General features: G+C 41.8%; 2 protein-coding genes and 1 non-coding gene across 3 annotated transcripts; 2 read left to right on the plus strand and 1 right to left on the minus strand.

The window, feature by feature from the left end:
* Window positions 1-10920: 10920 nt before the first annotated feature.
* Window positions 10921-12449, minus strand: ndufc1 (NADH:ubiquinone oxidoreductase subunit C1). Its single transcript, XM_039011817.1, has 4 exons — window positions 12320-12449; window positions 11546-11649; window positions 11273-11348; window positions 10921-11063 (listed from the first exon to the last, which is right to left on the minus strand). Exons 1-3 carry the CDS (start codon window positions 12363-12365, stop codon window positions 11289-11291), a joined length of 210 nt encoding a protein of 69 aa, XP_038867745.1. The 5' UTR covers window positions 12366-12449; the 3' UTR covers window positions 10921-11063; window positions 11273-11288.
* Window positions 12450-13005: 556 nt separating this feature from the next.
* Window positions 13006-25023, plus strand: LOC120062310 (N-alpha-acetyltransferase 15, NatA auxiliary subunit-like). The gene is made up of 20 exons (XM_039012182.1): window positions 13006-13222; window positions 14976-15060; window positions 15200-15304; window positions 17218-17375; window positions 17483-17617; window positions 17761-17914; window positions 18060-18179; window positions 18353-18448; window positions 18610-18716; window positions 18825-18897; window positions 18980-19149; window positions 19279-19431; window positions 19527-19655; window positions 19777-19990; window positions 23133-23326; window positions 23571-23679; window positions 23773-23871; window positions 24066-24209; window positions 24322-24419; window positions 24597-25023. Exons 1-20 carry the CDS (start codon window positions 13169-13171, stop codon window positions 24807-24809), a joined length of 2610 nt encoding a protein of 869 aa, XP_038868110.1. The 5' UTR covers window positions 13006-13168; the 3' UTR covers window positions 24810-25023.
* Window positions 23364-23495, plus strand: LOC120062598. The gene has a single exon (XR_005478418.1). It is a non-coding gene; the product is annotated as a small nucleolar RNA SNORA18 (small nucleolar RNA).
* Window positions 25024-25053: the final 30 nt, after the last annotated feature.

Below are 25053 nucleotides of genomic sequence, written 5' to 3' on the forward strand. Positions count from 1 at the left end.
TTGGGAACAGACAACTGTATTGAGATCAAATGTTTCATTGGTAAAAAAAAAAATAGCAGAATGTCGGCCAAAATCCATCTCGCTCCATCTTCTCCAACTCCCAGCCACTGGGCTTCCTCTCATCACTAAATTTGGTGGTGAATAGAAATGGCAACCGGATGCTTCATATTTACACATCCGATGAAACATCTGGCTCATTGTTCCATCTGTGGTTGTATACTGTACAAACGCAAAGCAGGGGCCGGTGTTGTTGCGTAATCTCATAAGAGGCCACCATTGGTGTCTGACAGCAGGACACCGGACAAGCTCGCCTTTGAGTGTGTGTGTGTCAATGGGGAAAACGCTGGGCCAAAAGCTCACCGCACGTCATGTTGCTATCGTTGCCTAGCCCTTGGGCATTTGTCTAAGAGCAGCAAAATCACGTTCTGCAGGTTCTGCAGGGGCTACAGCTACAGCAATGCCATGTAAGCAAAGGGTGTGGACATTCCACTAAAATGTGAAGGTCCATAGTGTAAGGTAAAGCTGTTGACAATTTAATAAAGGTCCAAATATTAAAATGGACCTTCTCAGAAGCTGACGTAATGTCAGCCTAAATATAAGTGTAAGTACAGCATACGGTTGGTTGCCTGAACTACTGAACTATGCCCATGGTAAATATTTCAAATGAATGCTGACTCCGGCTTTGAAACACTGATTAGGACAAACATTTTTTGTTCAGAGAATGCAAGTTCATTGGTGCGCGCTCCCGTGGAGGCAGCTATATGGCGAGAAACGCGTGCCTCTGTCCGCAGTCTATACATTGAGACCATGGTCACACCACGTGAGCAAAGCATGAACCCTATTTCTATGCCATCTTTGACATAATGAAGGTCACATATTATTAGTGTTTAAAACCACAAACATTATGTAACGAGCTTCCATTAATTAATACATTCCCTTTCAATTGCGTGTTTCGTAACTATGGTTAAAATGGATCATGTGAACACCTAGGCCGTGCAATCGCCCTTAATACAAAGTGACAAGCTGCCATAATCTAATGATTGGAGAGGATTTCAACGATTTATTGGCACAGTAGGCCATCGCTGAGTCTGTATAGTAACACCGAATTCATTTCGGAACAAAATTGTTAGGATACTTTGAGCATGAGATTACTTGAACATGGAGAAAACAGGACTTTCCCTTTAAAATGTAACAATGCTCCAATAAAATGATCAACATAAATACAATGAAAAGATTCAGAGCATCATTGGTCAACATTCCAATTGACCTTCACTTCCCTTGTCTTGTAACACCGGTGCCATCTTTCATATGTGGGATGCGACTGTTTCCAAAGCCAAAACACATGAGAACAAAATGTTCTCTTCTGAAATGCACGCATATTCCTTTGCCCGTAACCTATCCTACAGAGGAATGAAAAACCAACAGGCATACACAGTTGCCATCTTGTATCATGTACAAATGTAATGTAATTAGATCTCTCCATATTTTGAAGCCATCATGTAAATACTCACCATCTCTAGATAACTGCTGGGCTACCTTCCTTGCCAAAGGCCCATATTTTTGCCAAGCCGCTCTGCAGAGAAACATCGCCGCTCGCTATGCAAAAACGACCGTAGGAATGCAGCGTGTGCCGGAGCAAGGGAGGGCAGAATGAATGGCGTAAGCTGGTCGTGTGTGAGAGGAGCGAATGAGAGCCCTATCTAGTTTGCGCTCAGCGCTGGATGTGTGTCTTCTCAAACGGTTCTTCACCTCCCCCTTTTCTCACGCACAAGGGAAACGGTCAAACGTCAAGCACGTGGAACCTAAACATAAACATATATTTTATTTTATCGGTGTGTCTTTCGTTTTTGGAATGTCTTTCCTGAACGTTTGCTATGAGTGCATCCATTTTACGAGTTCATTGTACGCACCCAAACCCCTTAGTCGATTGACACACCGTTGCACCAACCTAAGTAACATAATTTTAAAACTCCCGATCAAAATCCGTCAATTTCAAGTAGAGATACTGTATCTGACAGGACGGAAATTGATTCGGAGGAGCAAGAGGAGGCGAGTTTGATAAGGTCTCACCCAATTCCTGTACAAAGGACCGAAGACAGCCTTTTAACAAAGTTACTTTTTAACATGTTTTTCATGTCTTAAAATGTTTTACTTTTGTTAAATAATTTATACACATTTTAAATGGCTTTTACAGAATTGGATGTTTTACATAAAAAAAATATTTTATTTATGGTTGTTTTTATTGGTTTTAACAACATGTAATTTTTATCAAACTTAATTGTAATATTCAAATGCTATTTTTATGCTTTTATGACGTTTTTATGTGTAAAAAAAATAGGTACAAAATATATATGAGCTGTTATAAAGGAAATGCGATAATAAAACTTTTCCAAAATAAAAAAAATCTGTGTTTTGCATTGGATACGTCTTAATCTGTCGATATCGTACTTCCACATCGGCGGTGAAAGGTGGCAGAACTAGAGCGCATTTTGTCAAACCACGAGTCATCCCGAAAATTGGTTTTCTCACAAAAACGTCTGTAGCTTTCGAACGGTTTGACCAACAAACTATTATGACCACTCTATGGAAAGGGAGACTCACAAGTAGTGTCACAGGCCTCGTCTGACTTAAAAAAAAAAAAGTATGTATGTTTTTCGAAGTATGAAGTTTTGTGCTTACCCACGAAAAGGGGCTAAATATGTGTAAATATATATATATTTCCTTAACTGTCTTATATCTTATAGATATAGGACAAAAACCTCAAAACCTATGATATATTTTTTACTCTATTTTTTTGCCATTTATGAATGTGTTATTCAATGCTTTTCTCTGGGCTATTGTAGTAAAGGCCAAATTAAATGTTTATACCTAGCGGTCCTAAAATTCAAAATCAAATAGCTCAATGATCCATAGTATGAACATCTTAACTTTCCTGTTGTGTTCCGGTCGAATTGGACTGATTTACAAGTTTTCTCTCTGAAAAATGTAGTTCATTTAATCTGATTGTCATAAGGTTCCATGACTTTGTCCACACAGGGCATCTGAACACCCAAAATACGTGCTTCTACACCTGCATTGCTTGCTGTTTGGGGTTTTAGGCTGGGTTTCTGTACAGCACTTTGAGATATCAGCTGATGTACGAAGGGCTATATAAATAAATTTGATATGATTTGATTTGATGATTTTCATTACATTTTGGGTGTTTTATTTAATTTTTGTACACCTGTGGTGTTTCTGGTCAAAAATGACCGGTCATTAGAAATGAATGGGTGAGACTACAATTAGTGTATACAATTTAGTTTAGGCACATGCCCATTCATCAGATGGACACACTTCCTCTCCCAGACCCCCACATGCATGTGTGTTTGAGCACACACACACACCTCACTTCCCTTCCCTTCTTGGCTTCCATGTCAACCCCCACGGGAACCTTTCCCCAATATATTCTTTCCCCCACGGGAACCACACCTGTTGACATTCTCACAAACAATCGCAAAATTGTTTCAATAATATATAGACCTTTTCTCACTGCTCTGGTATATAAAGCTTTTTTGAGGCCTTGCTCATAATTCATTATGTGGCAGCACAATAACCAAACGATATACTGTTTGTGAGGCTCTTGATCATATCTTTGATCATGACACCGGTGAGGAGGAGAGAGGCCAGGGAACTGACAGTGAAGTAGTCTGTGATAAATAGCACAATATGTTTAATCTGAGTATGTTATAGTCAAACTAATCCATACATTATGCTTTTTTGCTCAAAAACAAGTTGTATGAGCTCAGGTCAATGAAGCCTACAGGCCATAAATAGCAAATAGAAGTTAAAAACTTGTAATTTTCACAAGAACTTAAGTTGATAGAAAAAGATCTAACACAACATTAGGTGATAATAAATGTATTATTATGGATTTATAATCAGCTATAATGGGGCGGTCATTTTGGACCGGGAACACAGAATTAATTAACAAGAAACGAACACAACAGGAGGGTTAAAACAATTCCATGTCAGTTTAGAACCCCACTTTAAACCAATTTAGGCAGACACTCTGTTCAGGTGTTTGGGCATTGCATTACACATTGCCAGGGGCGCCGTATGGGGAAGTTAGGACGATTCTAAGGGCCTGTGACTGACAGGGGCCCTAGAAAAATATTAGAACATTAGGTAAAAAAAATTCAATATTCAATTATTAACCTATCATCATTAATCTAATATTTTATTTACAACGTACTAATAGAACTAACGTTTTCATTTTCATTTCTTGTTTTTGCCTAAAAGTAAGCATCCAGAGAGTGCCCAGAGAGCCCCACGCCCCCTCTATTTACATGAAATGGTTCGGTCCTGCGCCCAAACCAGGCGCGAACGATACTTTTTAGCAGTGAATTGCGAGTGAGGAGTGAGTGCCGGTGGAGCATCATGTCTCAGCTTCCTAAACAGCTTCCAAAAACAAAAAGAAAGAAAAGATAGAGAGGAGAGAGAAAAGTGCGACAGTATGTCACCCAATTTTTCACAAAGGAAGGTGGGTGTAGTCTGTGAGTGGTGGAAATTAACCTATTAGCTTAGTCCATAGTGAAATAGGCTACTTTTGCTCCCGTAACATTAGTTACTTAATATCTTCACAGACAATTCTGAGTGTTTACATTTCTCTCCTCTTTTAGCCGACATTTAATCAATGCAGGCAAACGTGTAGCAAGCTATTCATATTAAATCAGTTGTTCCTGCCACTGCCTGGTGCCAGGCATAGCAGCCCTGTCTCCCCATACCCCTGACCCAGCCCCACCTGAAGGAGGTGAGCAGCATTGTGTTGAATGACATGGTAGTTGGCATAATTGCAGGTACTGCAATGCATTGAGGACAGGAATGTGATTCTCCAGTCAGGAAAAATCTCTCTTGACACAGAGGCATTCAATATCAGCCTTAAATGAAGAGATGCAGGCTCTTAGAAATAGATGGGAGTCTCTCCTGTCTGAGGCAACACTGATTGCTACGCAAATGGACGTTGCACCTCAATTTAGCAAGGAACACATTCGCCAGAGGAAAAGGAAGAGATTCCATGATGAGACCTCTCAAGAGGAGACAGCTCAGGACAGTGCAGCAACGGTGTTTCAGAACACAGTGTTTTTTACTGCTGTGGACAACATCATAAGTAACTTGGACACTAGGCTCCACACCACTGAAGAAATTGTATAATAATTTTCTGCTGTTCTGAAAGTTGGGCAGATTAGTGAGGATAAAGTCCCTTCTGTGTGCCAACCACTGATCATGAACTATTCCAGAGATCTTACACCTGAGTTTCAAAATGAAATAAGACACCTGAACACTGTATATGCTGCCACTTTCCCCCCTAACTTGTCCCCTCTTGGTCTCCTGAAGGCAATTTGTAAGATGCAGCTGCAGAGCATTTTTGGAGAAGTGTGCATTGCTTTACGTATATTTTGCACACTACCTGTGACTGTTGCTGGTGGCGAGAGAGCTTTCAGTAAGCTAAAACAGATTTTTTTTTTACTATTTGAGGTCCACTATGTCCCAGGACAGGCTTTGCAGTCTTTCCAAGCTGTCCATTGAAAGTCAGTTAGCTAGAAAGCTGGACTTCAAAGACTTGATCAGTGACTTTGTTAGCAAGAAGGCTCAGAGCTGGGCTCTTGGTGAGTAAGGCTGAGCAAGGGCCAGTGATAACTGTTAAGTGGCATGGCTATGGATATTGGATCACTACACACATGATGCCCACAGGCTGAGAACAAGATATATCTCAAGGTAATGGCTGGATTGCCATAAAATTTGTTGTGCACAATCAAGACCCCAATTGGAAGAAACCTATTGATTTGGTGACCACTTGACCTTTCCTCTAGCGCCACCATCAGGCCTTTTCATTTCCATTTTGTTTTCCATTTCCACTTTTACAGCTGCTTATTTTCTAGTTGGTATGTGTACTTAGTTCAAAAATCTGCTACTGATTTTATTATTTCGTTTGTTATATCATTCTATAGATGATGTTAATTTATTTTAATTGAAGAGGTTAATGTATATTTAAGTAATATTTATTTTAAGTTATACATTGATTTTAAGAGAATTTTCCATTCAAGAATTTGACCATTAAAATTACATTTAGACTGTAAAAGATGGCCTTTAGCACAATTCTTATAGAGGGTATCAGTCTTGCATCAAATAGTGAATTCCACTGTATGCAGAATGCTGCATGCATGTCTGCACAGTGTTATATTTTCACAGCTCACTGTCAGTAAATATCATACAGTAAATATTGGACTACAAGAGAGTTGAAAGCCTGCAAAGGTAGAGATATTTAAAGTTTTGAATGGGTCGATTGGGTTCTGGAGGTGTGTGGTTACAGCAATTGCGCAGGGTTGGTGTGGCCTGTGGTGGTGGAGCCCAATGTGATATCTTTTCATGGGGACCAAAATTCCTGGCAGCGCCCCTGCACATATGTTTGCCAATGGTAGGCTGTCTCAATAGCGTATAGCCTAGACAATTTACAGTAGCCTTTTTAATAAAAAATGTCAACTTTATCTGAAGGGGAGTCTGTTCACCACGTGCGCAATGCGCGTTCCAAAATCGACCCGATTCCTCCATGTGCACGGATTACCCCAAGAAAGGGTAAAGGTAGGAAATGGGGTGCCAAACCCCAGTGGGTTAAATATGATCCACAGAGAAGTATCAACTCATTTACAGTTAGCATTGGTCTAGCAGTGGTCTTTTATATATGTTCAAAGCTGTCAATTTGATTTATAGAGAATGGGCAGGTGGATTTTCATAAACCACAGGCTATGCTCCAGTTCCTTCATTGCTGGAATGTTCTAGAAATGTCCGAAGACAGGCGCGTACTGGGACCAGAAATCGGCTCTGGTATTTCTAACACACTGACACATTTTTCTCCTTGAGGCCCCCATTATTAGCCAGATAATTATCATTTTACATTTAATTACATTTTACAGGTGTAAATATTGGACTATAAATTTTGCCTTCCTGTGTTATACTTATGCTATTTTCTTATTCCATTCTACTGAGCCATTTGCTTTATGTTCATATTCTTACCTTTTATTTCTTATTGTTGTTTCATTGTCGAGAAGGAACCTGCAAGTAAGCATTTAGTTGGACGGTGTATACTGTGTGTATCCTGCACCTACGACATAAAAGCTTGTGACTTGTTTTGCACAAAAAAACAAGTTATGCAGGCCCACAGTGGTGGGAAAATTACTCAATATCATACTTGAGCAAAAATAAAGATACCGTAATAGAAAATGACTGAAGTAAAAGTGACAGTAAAATACTATCTGAGTAAAAGTCTAAAAGTATATGGTTTTAAATGTACTTATGTACAGTGGTGGAAAAAGTATTCAATTACCAGTAAAAGTACAAAGTAAATTCTATAAATGTCATTTCTTATATTAAGCAAAGCAGACCGCATGATTTTCTTGTTACATTTTTTTTTACGGACAGCCAGAGGCACTCTCCAATTCTCAGACATCATTTACAAATGCAGTATTTGTGTTTAGAGTCCACTGGACAGATGCGGTAGGGATGACAACCCATTATATTGATAAGTGTGTAAATTGGACCATATTACTGCCCTGACTGAGCATTCGAAATGTAACGAGTACTTTTAGGTGTCAGGGAAAATGTAAAAAAGTACATATTTTCTTTAGGAATGTAGTGGAGTCAAAGTAAAAGTATTAGTACTTTAAAGTACAGATACCCAAAAAATCTACTTAAGTAGTACTTCAAAGTATTTTTACTTAGTAACTTTACACCACTGCAGGCCCACTCAGGTAAAAATGGACCAGCCCATCTGGCATTTGCCCGAAATGCCTGATGGCCAGTCTGGCCCTGTCCAAAGGTCATTGTCATAGCCTATGAGATTATATCTTGACATGAGGGGGGAAAACTCAGGGGGGGTTTTGAATGTCAAAATTGACCACAATTTTACAAATTAGTTTTATTGGCAAGGCAGCTCCCTCCACATCGTCATCTGGCAAGTGTCTGAACTAGAGGTGCCTAGACCAGTGGTGGAAAAAGTACCCAATTGTCAGATACCTTAATAGAAAGTTACTCAAGTAAAAGTTAAAGTCAGCCAGTAAAATACTACTTGAGTAAAAGTCTAAAAGTATTTGGTTTTAAATATACTTTCACCTTTATTTAACCAGGTAAGCTAGTTGAGAACAAGTTCTCATTTACAACTGCGACCTGGCCAAGATATAAAAAAGCAGTGCGATACAAATAACAACACAGAGTTACACATGGAATAAACAAGCGTACAGTCAATAACACAATAGACAAAAAAGAAAGTCTATATACAGTGTGTGCAAATGGCGTGAGGAGGTAGGCAATAAATAGGCCATAGTAGCGAAGTAATTACAATTTAGCAGATTAACACTGGAGCGATAAATGAGCAGATGATGATGTGCAAGTAGAGATACTGGTGTGCAAAAGAGCAGAAAAGTAAATAAAAACAATATGGGGATGAGGTAGGTAGATTGGGTGGGCTATTTACAGATGGACTATGTACAGCTGCAGCGATCTGTTAGCTGCTCAGATAGCTGATGTTTAAAGTTAGTGAGGGAAATGTAAGTCTCCAGCTTCAGCGATTTTTGCAATTCGTTCTAGTCACTGTCAGCAGAGAACTGGAAGGAAAGGCAGCCAAAGGAGGTGTTAGCTTTGGGGATGACCAGTGAGATATACCTGCTGGAGCGAGTGCTACGGGTGGGTGTTGTTATCGTGACCAGTGAGCTGAGATAAGGCGGAGCTTTACCTAGCATAGACTTATAGATGACCTGGAGCCAGTGGGTCTGGCGACGAATATGTAGCGAGGGCCAGCCGACTAGGTCACAGTGGTGAGTGGTATAAGGCGCTTTGGTAACAAAACGGATGGCACTGTGATAGACTGCATCCAGTTTGCTGAGTAGAGTATTGGAAGCTATTTTGCAGATGACATCGCCGAAGTCGAGGATCGGTAGGATAGTCAGATTTACTAGTGTAAGTTTGGCGGCGTGAGTGAAGGAGGCTTTGTTGAGAAATAGAAAGCCGATTCTAGATTTGATATTGGATAAGAGATGTTTAATATGAGTCTGGAAGGAGAGTTTACAGTCTAGCCAGACACCTAGGTAATTGTAGTTGTCCACATATTCTAGGTCAGAACCGTCCAGGGTAGTGATGCTAGTCGGGCGGATGCGGGCAGCGAACGGTTGAAAAGCATGCATTTGGTTTTACTAGCATTTAAGAGCAGTTGGAGGCCACGGAAGGAGTTGTTTGGCATCGAAGCTCGTTTGGAGGTTAGTTAACAGTGTCCAAAGAAGGGCCAGATGTATACAGAATGGTGTCGTCTGCGTAGAGGTGGATCAGGGAATCACCCGCAGCAAGAGCGACATCATTGATATATACAGAGAAAAGAGTCGGCCCGAGAATTGAACCCTGTGGTACCCCCATAGTATCAAAAGTAAATGTGATTGCTAAAATATACTTAAGTATCAAAAGTAAAAGTAGAAATAATTAAAAATTACTTATATTAAGCAAAGCAGAAGGCAACATTTTCTTGATTTTAAAATTTACGTAGAGTCAGGGGCACACTCCAACACTCAAGACATTATTTACAAAAGATGCATTTGTGTTTACTGAGTCCGCCAGGCCAGAGGCAGTAGGGATGACCACGTGTTCTCTTGATAAGTGCGTGAATTTGACAATTTTCCTGTCCTGTTAAGCATTCAAAATGTAATGAGCACTTTGTGTGTCAGGGAAAATGTATGGAGTAAATGGTACAATATTTTCTTTAGGAATGTAGTGAAGTAAAAGTTTTCCAAAATTTAAATAGTAAAGTACAGATACTCCAAAAAACTACTTAAGTAGTACTTTAAATTATTTTTTACTTAAGTACTTTACACCACTGGCCTAGACACCGTCTACTGATGTGAGACACATGCATGCAAGCATCCGCACCATGAATACAGCAGGCTTTACAGAGCTGCCATCTACAGTATTCTGGAGCACCATATCAATAAGGCATCTATTTACTGTATTTCAATGATCACCCTGATGGTATACGTATCTGTGTATTGGTATCCAGCCAGAGGCGGCAGGTAGCCTAGTGGTTAGAGCATTGGACTAGTAACCGAAAGGTTGTAAGATCGAATCCCTGAGCTGACAAGGTAAAAGCTGTAGTTCTGCCCCTGAACAAGGCAGTTAACCCACTGTTCCTAGGCCGTCATTGAAAATAAGACTTTGTTCTTCGCTGACTTGCCTAGTTAAATAAACGTAAAATAAAAATAAATTGGTATCCAGCCAGCGGTCGAACATCTCTGGGGACATGAAAATAACTGCAGCAATGCTCCCCATCCAATCTGACAGAGCTTGAGGATCTGCAGAGAAGAATGGGAGAAACTCCCCAAATACATGTGTGCCACACTTGTAGCATCATACTCAAGAAGACTTGAGGCTGAGATGGCTGCCAAAGGTGCTTCAACAAAGTACTGTGTAAAGGGTCTGAATACTTATGAAAATGTGGTATTTGTTTATTTTTAATAAATTAGCAAAACTTTCTAAAAACCTGTTTTTCTTTGTCATTATGAGGTAGTGTATAGATTGATGAGGGGAAAAAAACAATTAATCAATTTTAGAACAAGGCTGTAACATAACAAAATGTGGAAAAAGTTGAGGGGTCTGAATACTTTCCCAATGCACAGTATCTGTGTATTGGTATGTACTATATCTTAAAAATAGTGTGGTGTAAGGGAAAATATTGAATGTTGAATGGCAGACCTCGACCCCCCTTTTCAATTGTGTATCAGGGAGAGTGGGATATGCAAAAAACACATTTCCAATTCACAAATGCATATTAATACACACGTGTGAAATAGGAGAAATAAGCACCCACCAAATTATTAAAATATGGGTTTATATAAAAGGAGACGCATGTAAATACAGTCATCTCTTTATTACACATAGAACTAGATATTATGCCCAGGACATGGGATCATTAAAACAAAATAAAAATACAGAAGGAAAAAAAAAAGTGTGAAGACATCTTCAGATCACCCAGATGGATCCACGAAATAGTCCTGCAAAGAATAATAATGAATCACAAAAACATTAGGCTGTCGTGTTTTTCTTTTGTAATATAATAAATCGAAAGAACAACAATCTGAATTCAAACGGCAGACATTTTTACAAGTGTTAGAACAGCACAACATCCTTATTCTTGAAAGTCCCACATGCATTACCTTTCAAATTACTAAACTGAGGGAGACTTGAAGAGGGTAAGACTCACATGTTGTCATAGCGATTCATTCCAGGCCATTCCTCACTTTGTACTCATGCACATCAGTGCTGTGCTGTTTGAAGAGCTGCAGATGAGAAAAATACCCTTTCAACCAGCCTCTATAGTTTTGGCATTCATCCTGGACTGCATTCAAAAATCCAAACAATGTTCTGCAGTATTGTGAAAGGAAATCAGGGGAGAAATGTACAAATATCAGTAGGCTAACTAAATAATCGTATGTTTTGTGTGTAACCCCCAATAGAGGAAGTGAGCCGTAATTACCAGGCCCCAGAGGAAAGCGGACGTCCCGAAAGCTAGGCCCACACGCAGCCAGTTGGGGTTGGTGTGATCTGGCTTTGCTGCGGTGAACGCAGACCGACTCCCAACTGCAAGATACAAGGGCAATGAGATTAATAATCAGTATTTGACCTACTGGCAATTCAACAGAAAGACTTGTGGGGTTGTAATGCTTCAGTTGTTACTGTATGAGTCTGTTCTTGCTGACTCCCAATAGAGACCCGACAAGTGACATGTTAGTCACAAATTGTGCATACATTATTGTAGACTACACCAATACTAGGTTTGACATTTGTCTCTCTTTATCTCCATAAAACAACCATTCATGAGGTAATTATCGTGCATAAAAATCCTGTGTTTGGACTAATGATTACATCCCAGGTAGCTAATAATACCTAACTAACTAGTAGACTACTAGTAAGCTAACGTCACTTAGTTACTATACCTAGATAACACATTCATCTCAATACAGCTACTTTGTGTTTTCATGTCAATTGCAATGTTATTAAAATGTGAATGGCTATCAATGTTGCCATATAACTTAGTACTTCACTTAGTCAAGACAGTTACGCTAACCTTGCTAAAATAACGTTAGCTATTGACATTGGCTAATGTTAGCTAGCTAAGCTAAGGTCAGGCCTCAAAACAGCCCGATAGCCAGTCTTCTCGCAAGGTTAACGTTTAAAAAAAAATATATATATATATATATATAAGGATTATTACACAAATTATACATCTGTTTGCTTTTTATTGACTTACTCTTGCTGACGCTTGCTGCCCGTAGTAATAAACGATTTAGTGTCATTTTAGCCAAAGGATTTGTTCCCTCATCCGAAATCGGTTCCTGACGAGCTGTGATCGACTATGTGCCCTGTCCAGTGGAGTAGAATTTGAAATGATCACAGAATGATAGATTTAAAAAAAAAGAGGGATGATTTTATTTAACGATGAAAGGCTCAGTGTTCCTCAAATAAAGGACACACTTGAACCATTTACTGTAAAATTTTGCAATAACATATTAACTTCTATATGTCATGTTTTTACGTCTATGATGCAAATGTCATGTTTTTACGTCTATAATGCAAACCACATAACAGTGATGACAATGCTGCAATGATGGCTAATGGCTACGGAAATGGACTGTAAATCTTATCTAATTCATATACATTTTTTTATTCTTTCTGTCTGGGGCTGGGGACAGTGCCATGTAGCTAGCTCTGGAGAACCCAAGGTTGGAGTTATGAGAACAGAGAAAAATATATTTTCCATCACGTCTATTGCAAAACCGAAGTGATGCACTATACTTTATAACACGTCCCCTTCCATAATTGTCTTTGATTGATTGATTACATTTGTAACTTTTCAGTTTGACAATTTTGCACCGTACAGCAGCACGCACACAGACCCAGAGAGCAGCTTGACCCGGAGGAGAAGGCGGCCATTTTGGTCTGAAGGGGGCCTTGGCTGTCACCACGTGAGGAAGAAGAGCCCGAAAGAGAGCGAGACAATTCCGGGAGCTTTGACTCGAAGAGACCGACAGGGGAGAGAGAGAGGAAACTTCGATTCTGATTCATGCGCGAAGCTACAGAAGAGTAGCCAGTTTACAGAATGCCCTCAATTACTCTACCGCCGAAGGAGAACGCTCTATTCAAGAGAATATTGGTAAGTGCATAGCTGCCGCTAGCTAGTTACGTTAGCTAACTTGCTAAATATAGCAAACTAGCTAACTTGCGCACGTTACAGTAGCTACTCTATACATTACCAGTAGCTAGCTAGCGTTGATTCGATTTGAAATAAAACAGCATGTATTCATGTTGTATCGTTAGTTGACATATGTTGTTTCTTCCATCACCATTTCAACGATTGTAACGTTATAGCTACCTAACTCGTGGGCTAGTATGTCGCGAGGCACTCGAAATGGCCTGATTGTCATCATTAGCTTGTTAGTTAGCGGTTTCAGTTTTACATAGTTTACTAACTAGCTAGTTACCATGAAACATGGCTAACAAGCGAGTAAACTCACTAACTTGTTATCAGTTTGTTGTAGCGGGGTGGTTCAAAATAAACGCATGACTTTGCTCCAAAACATGATTGGCAAGGAACATTAGCTAGCTACGGCTAGATAAGTTTGGCTAACGTAGGAAGCTAGCTCGCTGCAAGCTCATTCTACATCAACCGCACAGGTACTTCATCATTACTCAGCATTTTAGCAACAAGAGTAACTATAACTAGCTATGAAGCTAGATAGCCGTTACATTTAACATGCACAACGTATGTGCAGTGTTGTCCCCAAAGATATTACTGCAAACAGCGGTATGTTAAGTATTGCAATCCTTTACCACAGATTGCAGTTAGCTAACACAACCTAGCTACCCAGCCAGCTAGCTGTCACTCACGCTTTGCTGAACCATATATCATATGGGAACTAATTATAAACAATTAGCTTCCTATCATGCCAGCTAAAGTGCACACGTTTAGTCTACTTTGCTGAATATTGAGCACCATTCACACAACTATTTCCTATTTCTGGACATGGTGTTTAACAATGTTGGGGGTATTGGGGAAGTTAAGTTGTCATTAGCTCGGCATCTCTCTAGGCCTGCAAATGCAAGTAAGCCACACCTACAGTGTTGGGTATAAACTGTCAGATTAGTTGCCAACATGTGTTTTTCATAAGTATACTCATATATTTTTGAGCAATTATGTATATTGAGGAAAGTACATTACTGAATATATTTCTACAGGGTTGGTTCTCTGCAGGAAAAAAACCCACTCTGATGCAAACATTTCTTTACCATAGTTTCTTGCATTACTTTACTCTGCAAATACAATAGTAATTCATTGACCAATGCTGTTTGAGGAGAGCTCTCAAGGTGGTGGCCTGGTTGTAAATGCTTACCACAATTATGTTTTGCATAGATGTGAATTGTCTGTTTCCATTCAGAGCCTCTAACGTTCTGTACAACATTCTGAAAACGTTTGTTTTAGTTGCTGTGTTGAACGCTCCTCAGTTTCCTTGGAGCCCATGCCTTCTCCCTATGCCAGTGTGGATTCCCGGGTATTAGCGTTATGCGGGGAATTGGCAGGCTGATCACCGAGGTGCTAGGCCACACTGTGCTGACCCAGGCAGATAGGAATCTACGTATGACTGGTTCTCTAATCACTGCATCTCATCACCCACCTGACCACACATTCACACAAAGCTAGATGTTTTTTCAGACCCAATCAATCAAGATACTACTTACAGTATGGTTGTGGTGAGCTACTGTCCCTGCTTGCTGGCAGGATGGTATCACCAGACAACCTACCCAAAAGTTTTATTTGTAACTATGTATTTGGGTGATTCATCAGATCTGAGCTCTAAGAACAGGCTTTGCAAAAACCTTGATGACAACACACCTCTCCCCTGTTGCAGAGATGCTATGAGCACAAGCAGTACAGAAATGGACTCAAGTTCTGCAAACAGATCCTCTCCAACCCAAAGTTCGCCGAGCATGGAGGTAAGGCCTGCTTCAACAGCCACTACTCACTTATCTTTTGGTGGTCGGAACATCAGTGTTGGTAATTAATTTCTTGGCCTAATTGAGTGTTTTGGCTGTGACTGACACTAGTTCCTCTTCTCCCTCATCTGTCCCTCAGAGACGTTGGCGATGAAGGGACTGACCCTGAACTGTCTGGGGAAGAAGGAGGATGCGTACGAGCTGGTGAGACGAGGCCTGCGCAACGACCTCAAGAGCCATGTCTGTATCCTTTTATACTAGGGCTAATGAGGTGAGGGTTCGTATGAACCTCCTAGACGGAGGCGGGAAGACGTTCACCAAAAGCTCGACATCATAATAAGCCCAAACTTTTGACTCCATCCCACAAGCCCTTACTGCGCCATGTCTACTGCACATAATCCAGACAGGGAATGGGAGCATGCTAGATTGGCTCTGACTGTTACTGTGACATCTAATAGTATAGGCTTGGTTGCATTAACACAGGGTTTACTGTTCTCATTTGTCACCATGAGTATTAGCTTTCTTTGTTGCCTTGAAAATTATTCATGTGCTGTTAGTAGTCCTCCAAATGGGTTGTTTTAGCGAGGGATTTAATTTCTCTGAGGTTTGTATTTTTTTTTAGTTAGGCAAGTCAGTTAACTTCTTATGGATAGGGGGCAGCATTTTCACATTTGGATGAAAAGCGTGCCCAGAGTAAACGGCATCCTACTCGGTCCCAGATGCTAATATGTGCATATCATTAGTAGTATTGGATAGAAAACACTCTGAAGTTTCTAAAACTGTTTGAATGATGTCTATGAGTATAACAGAACTCATATGGCAGGCAAAAACCAGAGAAAAAATCCAACCAGGAAGTGGGAAATCTGAGGTTTAGGTTTTCAACTCAGCACCCTATTGAATATACAGTAGGATATGGGTCATCTTGCACTTCTTAAGGCTTCCACTAATTGCCAACTAGTCTATAGAATGTTGTTTCAGGCTTTTACTGTGAAGGGGGGCTGAATGAGAGGGGAATGAGTCAGAGGTCTGTCAGCGGTCTCGGGATGCGCGGTCATGAGAAAGTTACCTCTCGTTCCATAGCTTTTCTACAGACAAATTAATTCGCTGGTTGGGACATTATTGAACATTTATGATAAAAACATCCTGAAGATTGATTCTATACATCGTTTGATTTGTTTCTATGACCAGTAATATAACTTTTGGGAATTTTCGTCCGACAATTCCGCTGGACTAGCCCGTGCATCGTGAGTTTCGATTTGTTTACTAAACGCCCTAACAAAAGGAGGAATTTGGACATAAATGATGGACTTTATGGAACAAATCAAACATTTATTGTGGAACTGGGATTCCTGGGAGTGCATTCTGACGAAGATCATCAAAGGTAAGTGAATATTTATAATGCTATTTCTGACTTATGTTGACTCCAACATGGCGGATATATTCTTGGGTTGTGTCTGTCGTCTGAGCGCCGTACTCAGAATATTGCATGGTTTGCTTTTTCCGTATTTAAAAAAAAAAATAAATAAATCGGACACCGCGGTTGCATTAAGGAGAAGTATATCTTTAAATCTGTGAATAACACTTGTATCTTTTTATTAATGTTTATTATGAGTATTTCTGAGATTTGATGTGGCTCTGTGCAAATTCACGGGATGTTTTGGAGGCAAAGCCAAATGTAAACTGAGGTTTTTGGATATAAATATGAACTTGATCGAACCAAACATACGTGTATTGTGTAACATGTTGTCCTGGGAGTGTCATCTGATGAATATCAAAGGTTTCATTTTATCAATATTTCTGCTTTTTGTGACTCCTCTCTTTGCTTGGAAAATTGCTGTATGCTTTCTGTGACTAGTTGCTGACCTAACATAAAAATATGTTCTGCTTTCGCCGAAAAGCTTTTTTGAAATCGGACACTGTGGTTGGATTAACGAGAATTTTATATTTAAAATTGTTACTAATACTTGTATGTTTGAGAATTTAATTATGAGATTTCTGTTGATTGAATTTGGCGCCCTGCAATTTCATTGGCTGTTGGCGAGGGGTTCCGAGGACGGGTTAAGAACAAAATCTTATTTACAATGACGGCCTACACCTGGTTTAGTGTGTGTGTGTGTATAGTCTGTTGTTTTGCCTCCTTAACCTTTGCACTCACAGGCTGGCATGTGTACGGTCTGCTACAGCGGTCGGATAAGAAGTACGACGAGGCCATCAAGTGCTACCGCAATGCTCTGAAGTGGGACAAGGACAACCTGCAGATCCTCAGGGACCTTTCACTTCTCCAAATCCAGATGAGAGACCTGGAGGGCTACAGGGTGAGGACCCAGAGACACATGTGTGTGCACGCATGTCTCCACTCATAAGTATTAGCTCCTGCTGTGTGTAATAATTATTCTGTTATGCTCTCTCTCTCTCTCTGCAGGAGACCCGCTATCAGCTCCTGCAGCTGCGTCCTGCGCAGAGGGCCTCATGGATCGGCTACGCCGTGGCCTACCACCTGCTGGAGGACTTTGAGATGGCCGCCAAGATCGTTGAGGAGTTTCGCAAAACGCAACAGGTGAGCTTGACCTCTTTGACCTCTGTGTTTTGAGTCAAATAATTCTCATTGGGTGCTCTGTAGAGTTCCTGTATCACCCATCTGTATAAATTATTTTGATTGGTCACCCTGCCTGGATCAGTAAATGTGGTGCTGTGTTTCAGACGTCACCAGACAAAGTGGACTATGAGTACAGTGAGCTGCTGCTGTACCAGAACCAGGTGCTCAGGGAGGCGGGGCTGTTCAAGGAAGCACTGGAGCACCTCACCACCTATGAGAAACAGATCTGTGACAAGCTTGCCGTGGAGGAGACACGAGGTGTGTGTGTGTGTGTGAGAGAGAGGACAGTGAAAGTAAGCATGTGTGTATTGAGTGTTCGAATCCTAATATGTGTGAGGGTGTAGGGTTGTGTTTGTAGATCTATGTATAAAATGTGATTCATGTGAACCTATTTATCGCTCAGGAGAGCTGCTACTGCAGCTAGACCGCTCGGAGGAGGCCACTGAGGTCTACCGACAACTGCAGGAGAGGAACCCTGAGAACTGGGCCTACTACCAGGGTCTGGAGAAAGCACTGAAACCAGGTATCCTTTGAACCCTCACTGCTACCCACCCCATTCCCACTGGACCCTCTCTCTGGTCCCCTCTTTAGCATGAGTCCTCTCACTACATTGACTTGTGTTTGGTAGATTCTCTGACCAGATTTGAATCTGCGTATGAATGGCATGCTCTGACTGTTGGCTTCTTGTGTTCCCAGCTTGCATAGAGGAGAGGCAGAAGCTCTATGAGGAGGCGTGGGTGAAGTATCCCAAAGGACTTGTTCCCCGGAGGCTGCCTCTCACCTTCCTAACAGGTACATAAATAAGCCATTATCACTATTACTGTGTAATTATCCATGGTGTGATGGCCTTTCAAGACGATGGCTGATAGACACAAGCACGTTGAAATGTGGTCTGTGGAACACCGGAGGATGGGGTGTCGAGGAGCTCCATTCACTTCTTGTTTTCCTTTTAGGTGAGAAGTTCCGTGAATGTCTGGACTGCTATCTGAGGATGAACTTCAGTAAAGGCTGTCCGCCCGTCTTCACCACTCTGAAGTCCCTGTATCACGACAAGGAGAAGGTGAGGGAGAACCACTGCCATTCCATAGACTCCAGCAAGTCACTGAAGTAACATGCCTGGACTGAGATGTCAGGGTGATCTTGTGTTTGCTTGTTCCTCTCCGTGTAGTTGTCCATCATTGAAGAATTAGTGGTTGGATACGAGACGTGTTTGAAAAGCTGTCGAAAGTTCAATCAAAGTGGTGAGTGCGATCAGATTTTCATGTTTTATGCAATCTAATAGGAACCGTATTATAATCTCTAATTATGGTGTGTGTGTATTAGATGACGGTAAGGAGGAGCCCCCCACTACTCTGCTGTGGGTCCAGTATTTCCTGGCTCAGCACTTTGACCACGTGGGCCAGCAGACGCTAGCCCTGGACTACATCAACACAGCTATCGAGAGCACACCCACGCTCATAGAACTGTTCCTCATCAAGGCCAAAATATACAAGGTAACCCACACACAACCGTTGAGCACCCCCGCACCCGCAAAATTGTTCCCGAAGAGACACATTTTCTAAACAAGTCATTATAGTGAAGATTTACAGTGTAACACTCTCTCCCTATCTTTGTCTCTGTAGCATGCAGGTAACATAAAGGAAGCAGCCAGGTGGATGGATGAGGCCCAGGCTCTGGACACTGCTGACCGCTTCATCAACTCAAAGTGTGCCAAGTACATGTTGAAGGCCGGCCTGGTCAAAGAGGCAGAAGAGATGTGCTCCAAGTTCACAAGGGTCAGTCAGTGTTTGGGTGTGTAAACTGTACATTGTGTGTTGCCTTAAAACCCTTTGTGTGTGTGGTGTTGACTGTGGGTATCTGTGTGTTTCAGGAGGGTGCGTCAGCGGTAGAGAATCTGAATGAGATGCAGTGTATGTGGTACCAGACAGAATGTGCTCTGGCCTACAAGTCCATGAACAAGTTTGGAGACGCACTCAAGAAGTGCCACGAGATTGAGAGGGTAAGTTTTCGAACTGGGGGGGCAGATTCACTGACGAGGGTTAAACCTGTATAGATGGCCCAGTGGTAGTACAAGTCTGCTCAGTGGTTGGATTGCCTCATAACCATCTGTGTCCCATTAGCATTTTGTGGAGATCACAGACGACCAGTTCGACTTCCACACGTACTGCATGAGGAAAATGACGCTGCGATCCTACGTGGACCTGCTCAAGCTGGAGGACGTGCTGCGCATGCACCCCTTCTATTACAAAGCTGCCCGCACCGCCATCCAGATCTACCTCGGCCTGCACGACAACCCACTCACCGACGACAACAAGGAACACCAGGCCGACGCCGGTACGTGTTGTGTGTGAGAGAGTCTGTGCAAGACCCCAAACTGACGCTTGTTTGATATCGCTCATTTGATGTTTTAACACACTGGTTTTTGGTTTGGTGTAGTGCAAAGTTCACTAATGTTTTTTGGCACTGAGCAAATTTCAGGTCTGCTGAGAACAAACTTTAACTTTGTGAAAATTCTGTGCAACTTTGAGCGTGCATTTACTGTGAAAACAGACTGTACCCGCTTTAAGTTAGTTTTAATTGGTCAAGTAGGCTACTGTGGCTATTTGATCATAATGTAGGCCTGCCAGAGTGGCCTACCATAAAACATAACATTTTAACATGGAAACAGCTGTTCTATCATTCAGTGGCAGCCAATGTGTGGAGTTCAATGTAGGCCTACATTTCATGAGGCTTGAAAAAAAACATACAGGGCTTGACATTAATCTGTTTATCCATTTGTCTTTCAGACAAGGAGGTGACTAAAAATATTTGTTGCAAGAAACCACTTTACAAAATAAAATGTGTTTTATTCCCATACCATTATTCCAGAGAATCAGACAAACTAAGCTACCCTCTGCCTATTGGCTACTTAGCTTATTAAATCCGGCAGGTAGCCTAGAGGTTAGAGCGTTGGGCCTGTAACCGAAAGGTTTCTGGATCGAATTCCCGAGCTGACAAGGTAAAAAAAAATCTGTTCTGCTACTGAACAAGGCAGTTAACCCACTGCTTCCCGGTAGGCCGTCATTGTAAATAAGAATTTGTTCTTAACTGACTTTCCTAGTTAACCTGTTACGGCTAGACGTTTCGACAACATCCGGTGAAATTGCAGAGCGCGAAATTCAAATTAAATTATTAGAAATATTTAACTTAAAATAAAATCACAAGTGCAATACACCAAAATAAAGTTTAACTTCTTGTTAATCCAGCCATTGTGTCAGATTTCAAAAGGGCTTTACGGCGAAAGCAAACCATGCGATTATCTGACGACAGCACCCCACCATACAAACACAGGAAAATCATATTTCAACCAAGCAGGTGCGACACGAAAGTCAGAAATAACGATATAATTCATGCCTTACCTTTGAAGATCTTCTGTTGGCACTCCAATATGTCCCAGAAACATCACAAATGGTCCTTTTGTTCGATAAACTTCTTTATATCCCCAAAATGTACATTTGTGGCGCGTTTGATTCAGAAAAACACCGGTTCCAACTCGCCCAACATGACTACAAATTATCTAATAAGTTACCTGTAAACTTGGTCCAAACATTTCAAACAACTTTCTTAATCCAACTTTAGGTATCCTAAAACGTAAATAATTGATAAAAGTAATAATAAAAAATAAAAATCCTGTCTCAAAATAAAACATTACCCCTTTAAGAGGGGAAAAAAAGCTCTGCCTGACTTGCTTTTCACAGATGTCTAGAAATGTACACTTTTTTTGTGCTCTTGTAAGAAGCAATCCCTCACCTATAGCCCAGTTATAGAAAATTTGTAGTCAGCAAATGACTCAACTAGCAAAGGATATGAACAAAATGTGCACACGTGGCTTTGATTGCAAAACAAGCTCATCTATTCATGACTGCTCATGCTGGAAACACAGTCCAGTTCAAGGTAAATGGCACAGATCCACATATGGCAATGGTCTATTTGCGTATAGGCCTACTGTACCTCTGTTTATGCTGCACTGGTCTATGTAGAGTACGGGCTGAGTAGTGCGTCAATGCAATATAATCCTACTCTGATGCGTTCTGCCTACAACAAAATCTCTTGATTTGATCACAATTGCCACAGTAAAGCGAAACGTTGGTGTTAACAGGGAAACCTGTAGAACAGCTGTCACCAACCTTTTCTGAGTCAAGATCACTTTCAGAGTCAAAATGCAAGCAGAGATCTACCGCTCACATTTTCCTAACCATGACTTGAAAAACATAAGCCTATGCAACATTAACAATGAGGTTTGTGCAGTAAGTTATAGGCCCAATACATTATCACAGCAATTGGCCTGCCAATGCATTGTTGGTCGGGCCAGTTTGGAAAAATTATATACAAAATTTTGAGGTAGGCTATATGATCACACCGGTAATAGATCTGTTGTATTATTTGTGAGACACTGCTGATTGAGCATGCATTTAAATAGTTGGCTTTTATTTTCATTTTACCGGGCTGATGGGGTCTGCATCTGATGGTCAGTCTCAGCGGAGGAAGAGAGCAGCCGACTAAGGGTCGGCCTCTCAACATCCCTCCGCTCTCCCTTTCCTCCACTGACACTGACCAAAAAGGGACACCGTCTTCCAGCTGATGGCGAAACTCAAGTCGCACTGCATTATTTCTGCCTCATGCACAAATTCATGTTACTCCTATGAACAGAGAAGGTAAAATGTTCCTCTATATTAAAAAAGACCCAAGTCGCTAATAGTAAAGCAAGCTAAGAGATGCACTTTCCTACTCTTTATTTACTGCTGCAGTGCTTGTTGTAGCGCTGTGTGGGAATAGGGCGAACTTGGATTTAATGGCTTATAAAAGTGTTGAATACAAAGTGTTGACAGTGCTGAGTAAGAACTCACTCATTAAAACAGCATCTTTGCTTTATTCGTAGAGTCTCTCTAGTCATGGTTTTAAATGTTTAGAAATCTCAGTATCAACTTTGCTGTAGCTTTCTTTTATGCCTGCTATGTTACTGCAGACACGGTAATCTGAGCCATTCGATTGGCTAGCGGTAGGCCTAGAGTGCACTTGATTTGCTCTCCGGGTCCGCCGGGAAGGCAGAGTTTGTACATTCAGACACATGAAATGATTCAAAATGGCAAGTTTGCACTTGGTGCACTTAAAGCCAACAGCCGGAGATGGAAAAAAAAAAAATAGGAACAAGGCTTTATCATTAGTTTTTTTATGATCGATTAGGAATGCCTTGGAGATCGACTAGTTGATCTCAATCGACCGGTTGGTGACCACTGCTCTAGAAAGTGAACATCACTCAAATCTCTTGCTTCTCTCTGTATGCTGACATTTCTTCTGCAAGGCAGTCTCGGGCTACTGTGCGCCCACGCGCAGCTTAGAGGGAACATTGGTGTAGTGTCTTGATTTGTAAATGATCCCAGTGTCTGAGAGAAGTGACACTGGCCCGTCTGTCCCTGTGCTGGTGCGTGTCCCACAGAGAACCTGAATGACAAGGAGCTAAAGAAGCTTAGGAACAAGCAGAGACGAGCCCAGAAGAAAGCCCAACTAGAGGAGGAGAAGAAGAACGCAGAGAAGGAGAAGCAGCTGAAGAACCAGAAGAAGAAGAAAGAAGATGACGACGAGGAGATCGGAGGACCAAAGGAGGAGCTCATACCAGACAAACTGGCCAAGGTGTGTGTGTGTGTGGTCTGTAAAAGATGAAGGAATGACTGAGGCCTATCCCGACAGACTCCTCAGTGAGCCCTAGTCGTTGGAAATGCCTCAAAGAACAAACCTGTGGTTTCGCTTTACCCTCATGGCTACTGCCATTAACCCTGTGGGATATCACTGCAGAACATGGTGAAATTACACTAAGGAGACTGAACAGTTTTTTGGGGGGGATAAGACCCATGATATTGTTTTCTTCCCCCTGTAGGTGGAGAACCCACTAGAGGAGGCAGTTAAGTTTTTAACCCCCCTGAAAAACCTGGTGAAGAACAAGATTGAGACTCACCTCCTGGCCTTCGAGATCTACTTCAGGAAAGGTAAAGGAACGAGAAGCTGATTGACGTTCTGACACGAGAAGAATCCGATACTTTAGTCAAAAATAATTAAAACATCTGTTTTCCCTCTCGTAGAGAAGTACCTGCTGATGTTGCAGTCGGTGAAGAGAGCATTCTCCATGGAGCCCTCTCACCCCTGGCTGCACCAGTGTCTAGTGCGCTTCTTCAAAGGAGGTACAGTTTAGTAGGGCTTCTGCCACCTGTCATTTGGCCAGGCTGTTGGGCCTTGTCATTATCCAAACTCCATGGATTTAAGATACCCTCACCTCCATCTGTCTCTGAACCCTTTGTTGATTGTTGCTTGAATAGCTGTCTGTGTTCTGGTACAAATAACTCTACCACATTCTGATTCTGTGTGTCTTCCTCAGTGTCCGACAGTAAGGACCTACCGGAGGCTGTGCGGACTGTTTTGAAGCAGGAGATCTCACGGCTGTTTGGGGAGAGCAACCCCCAGAACTTTAACAAGAACTACCTGAGCCAACACTCCAACTCTATACCACACCGCGTGGCTGGTACGTACACACACTACCTGACTCAATAGTCCAACTATGGCACATGAGACTTTACCATAACTACACACACTGTCAACTTGTAACTGAAAAGTTCCACGTTGTCCCCCTGCAGCTGCTAAGATGATGTTCTATCTGGACCCGTCCTCTGACAAGATGGCCTCTGAGCTGGCTACAGCGCTGGATGAGTCCCTCACTGGGAGAAGCATCACGGTGAGCGCTTACTCACTGCACTAATTCTTGTGCAACATTGTTATATTTAAATGTATCAAGTACATTTGGCACAGTAGTCCCACACCTGAACCAGAAACAACATTAGGGAAAAAGGCAAGGAATAATGTAAATTGTCTGTGTGACCCAAGTCTAAAGACGCCTTATCTTTCCTGTCAGATCTGCACAGATGTGCTGGAGGCGCTGCGTGAGGGTAATCTCGGCGATGGGCAGCAGAAGGCTGCGGAGGCGTACCGCGCCGCGTGTAACAAGCTGTACCCCCACACCTTGGCCTTCATGCCCCCCGGCTATGAGGACAACGCCACCTCCACCATCAGCGCCAACGGAGACCTGTCAGCAGGCGAGCACGACGACATGGCCAACGACATGTGAGAGGGGAGCGAGGGGAGGAGCGTACAAGCTGCCAGCCGCTAGTCTGCCAACACCTCAGCTACGGTTGTTTGTTTGTGAATGCCCCCTGCAGTGCACTGACCTGGACTGAGAGAGCTGCGAAGAGGGAAAAACAAATGCGCATTTTACTATTTTTTTTAAACCCTGTTGACATCTCTTCTTTAACTGAACAAAATAAAACTGTAAAAGAAAAGTGTTAGGGTGGCTGCCGTTAAGTCAGGTTTTT

Source organism: Salvelinus namaycush, chromosome 17 (assembly GCF_016432855.1).
Source record: "Salvelinus namaycush isolate Seneca chromosome 17, SaNama_1.0, whole genome shotgun sequence".
NCBI lineage: Eukaryota > Metazoa > Chordata > Actinopteri > Salmoniformes > Salmonidae > Salvelinus > Salvelinus namaycush.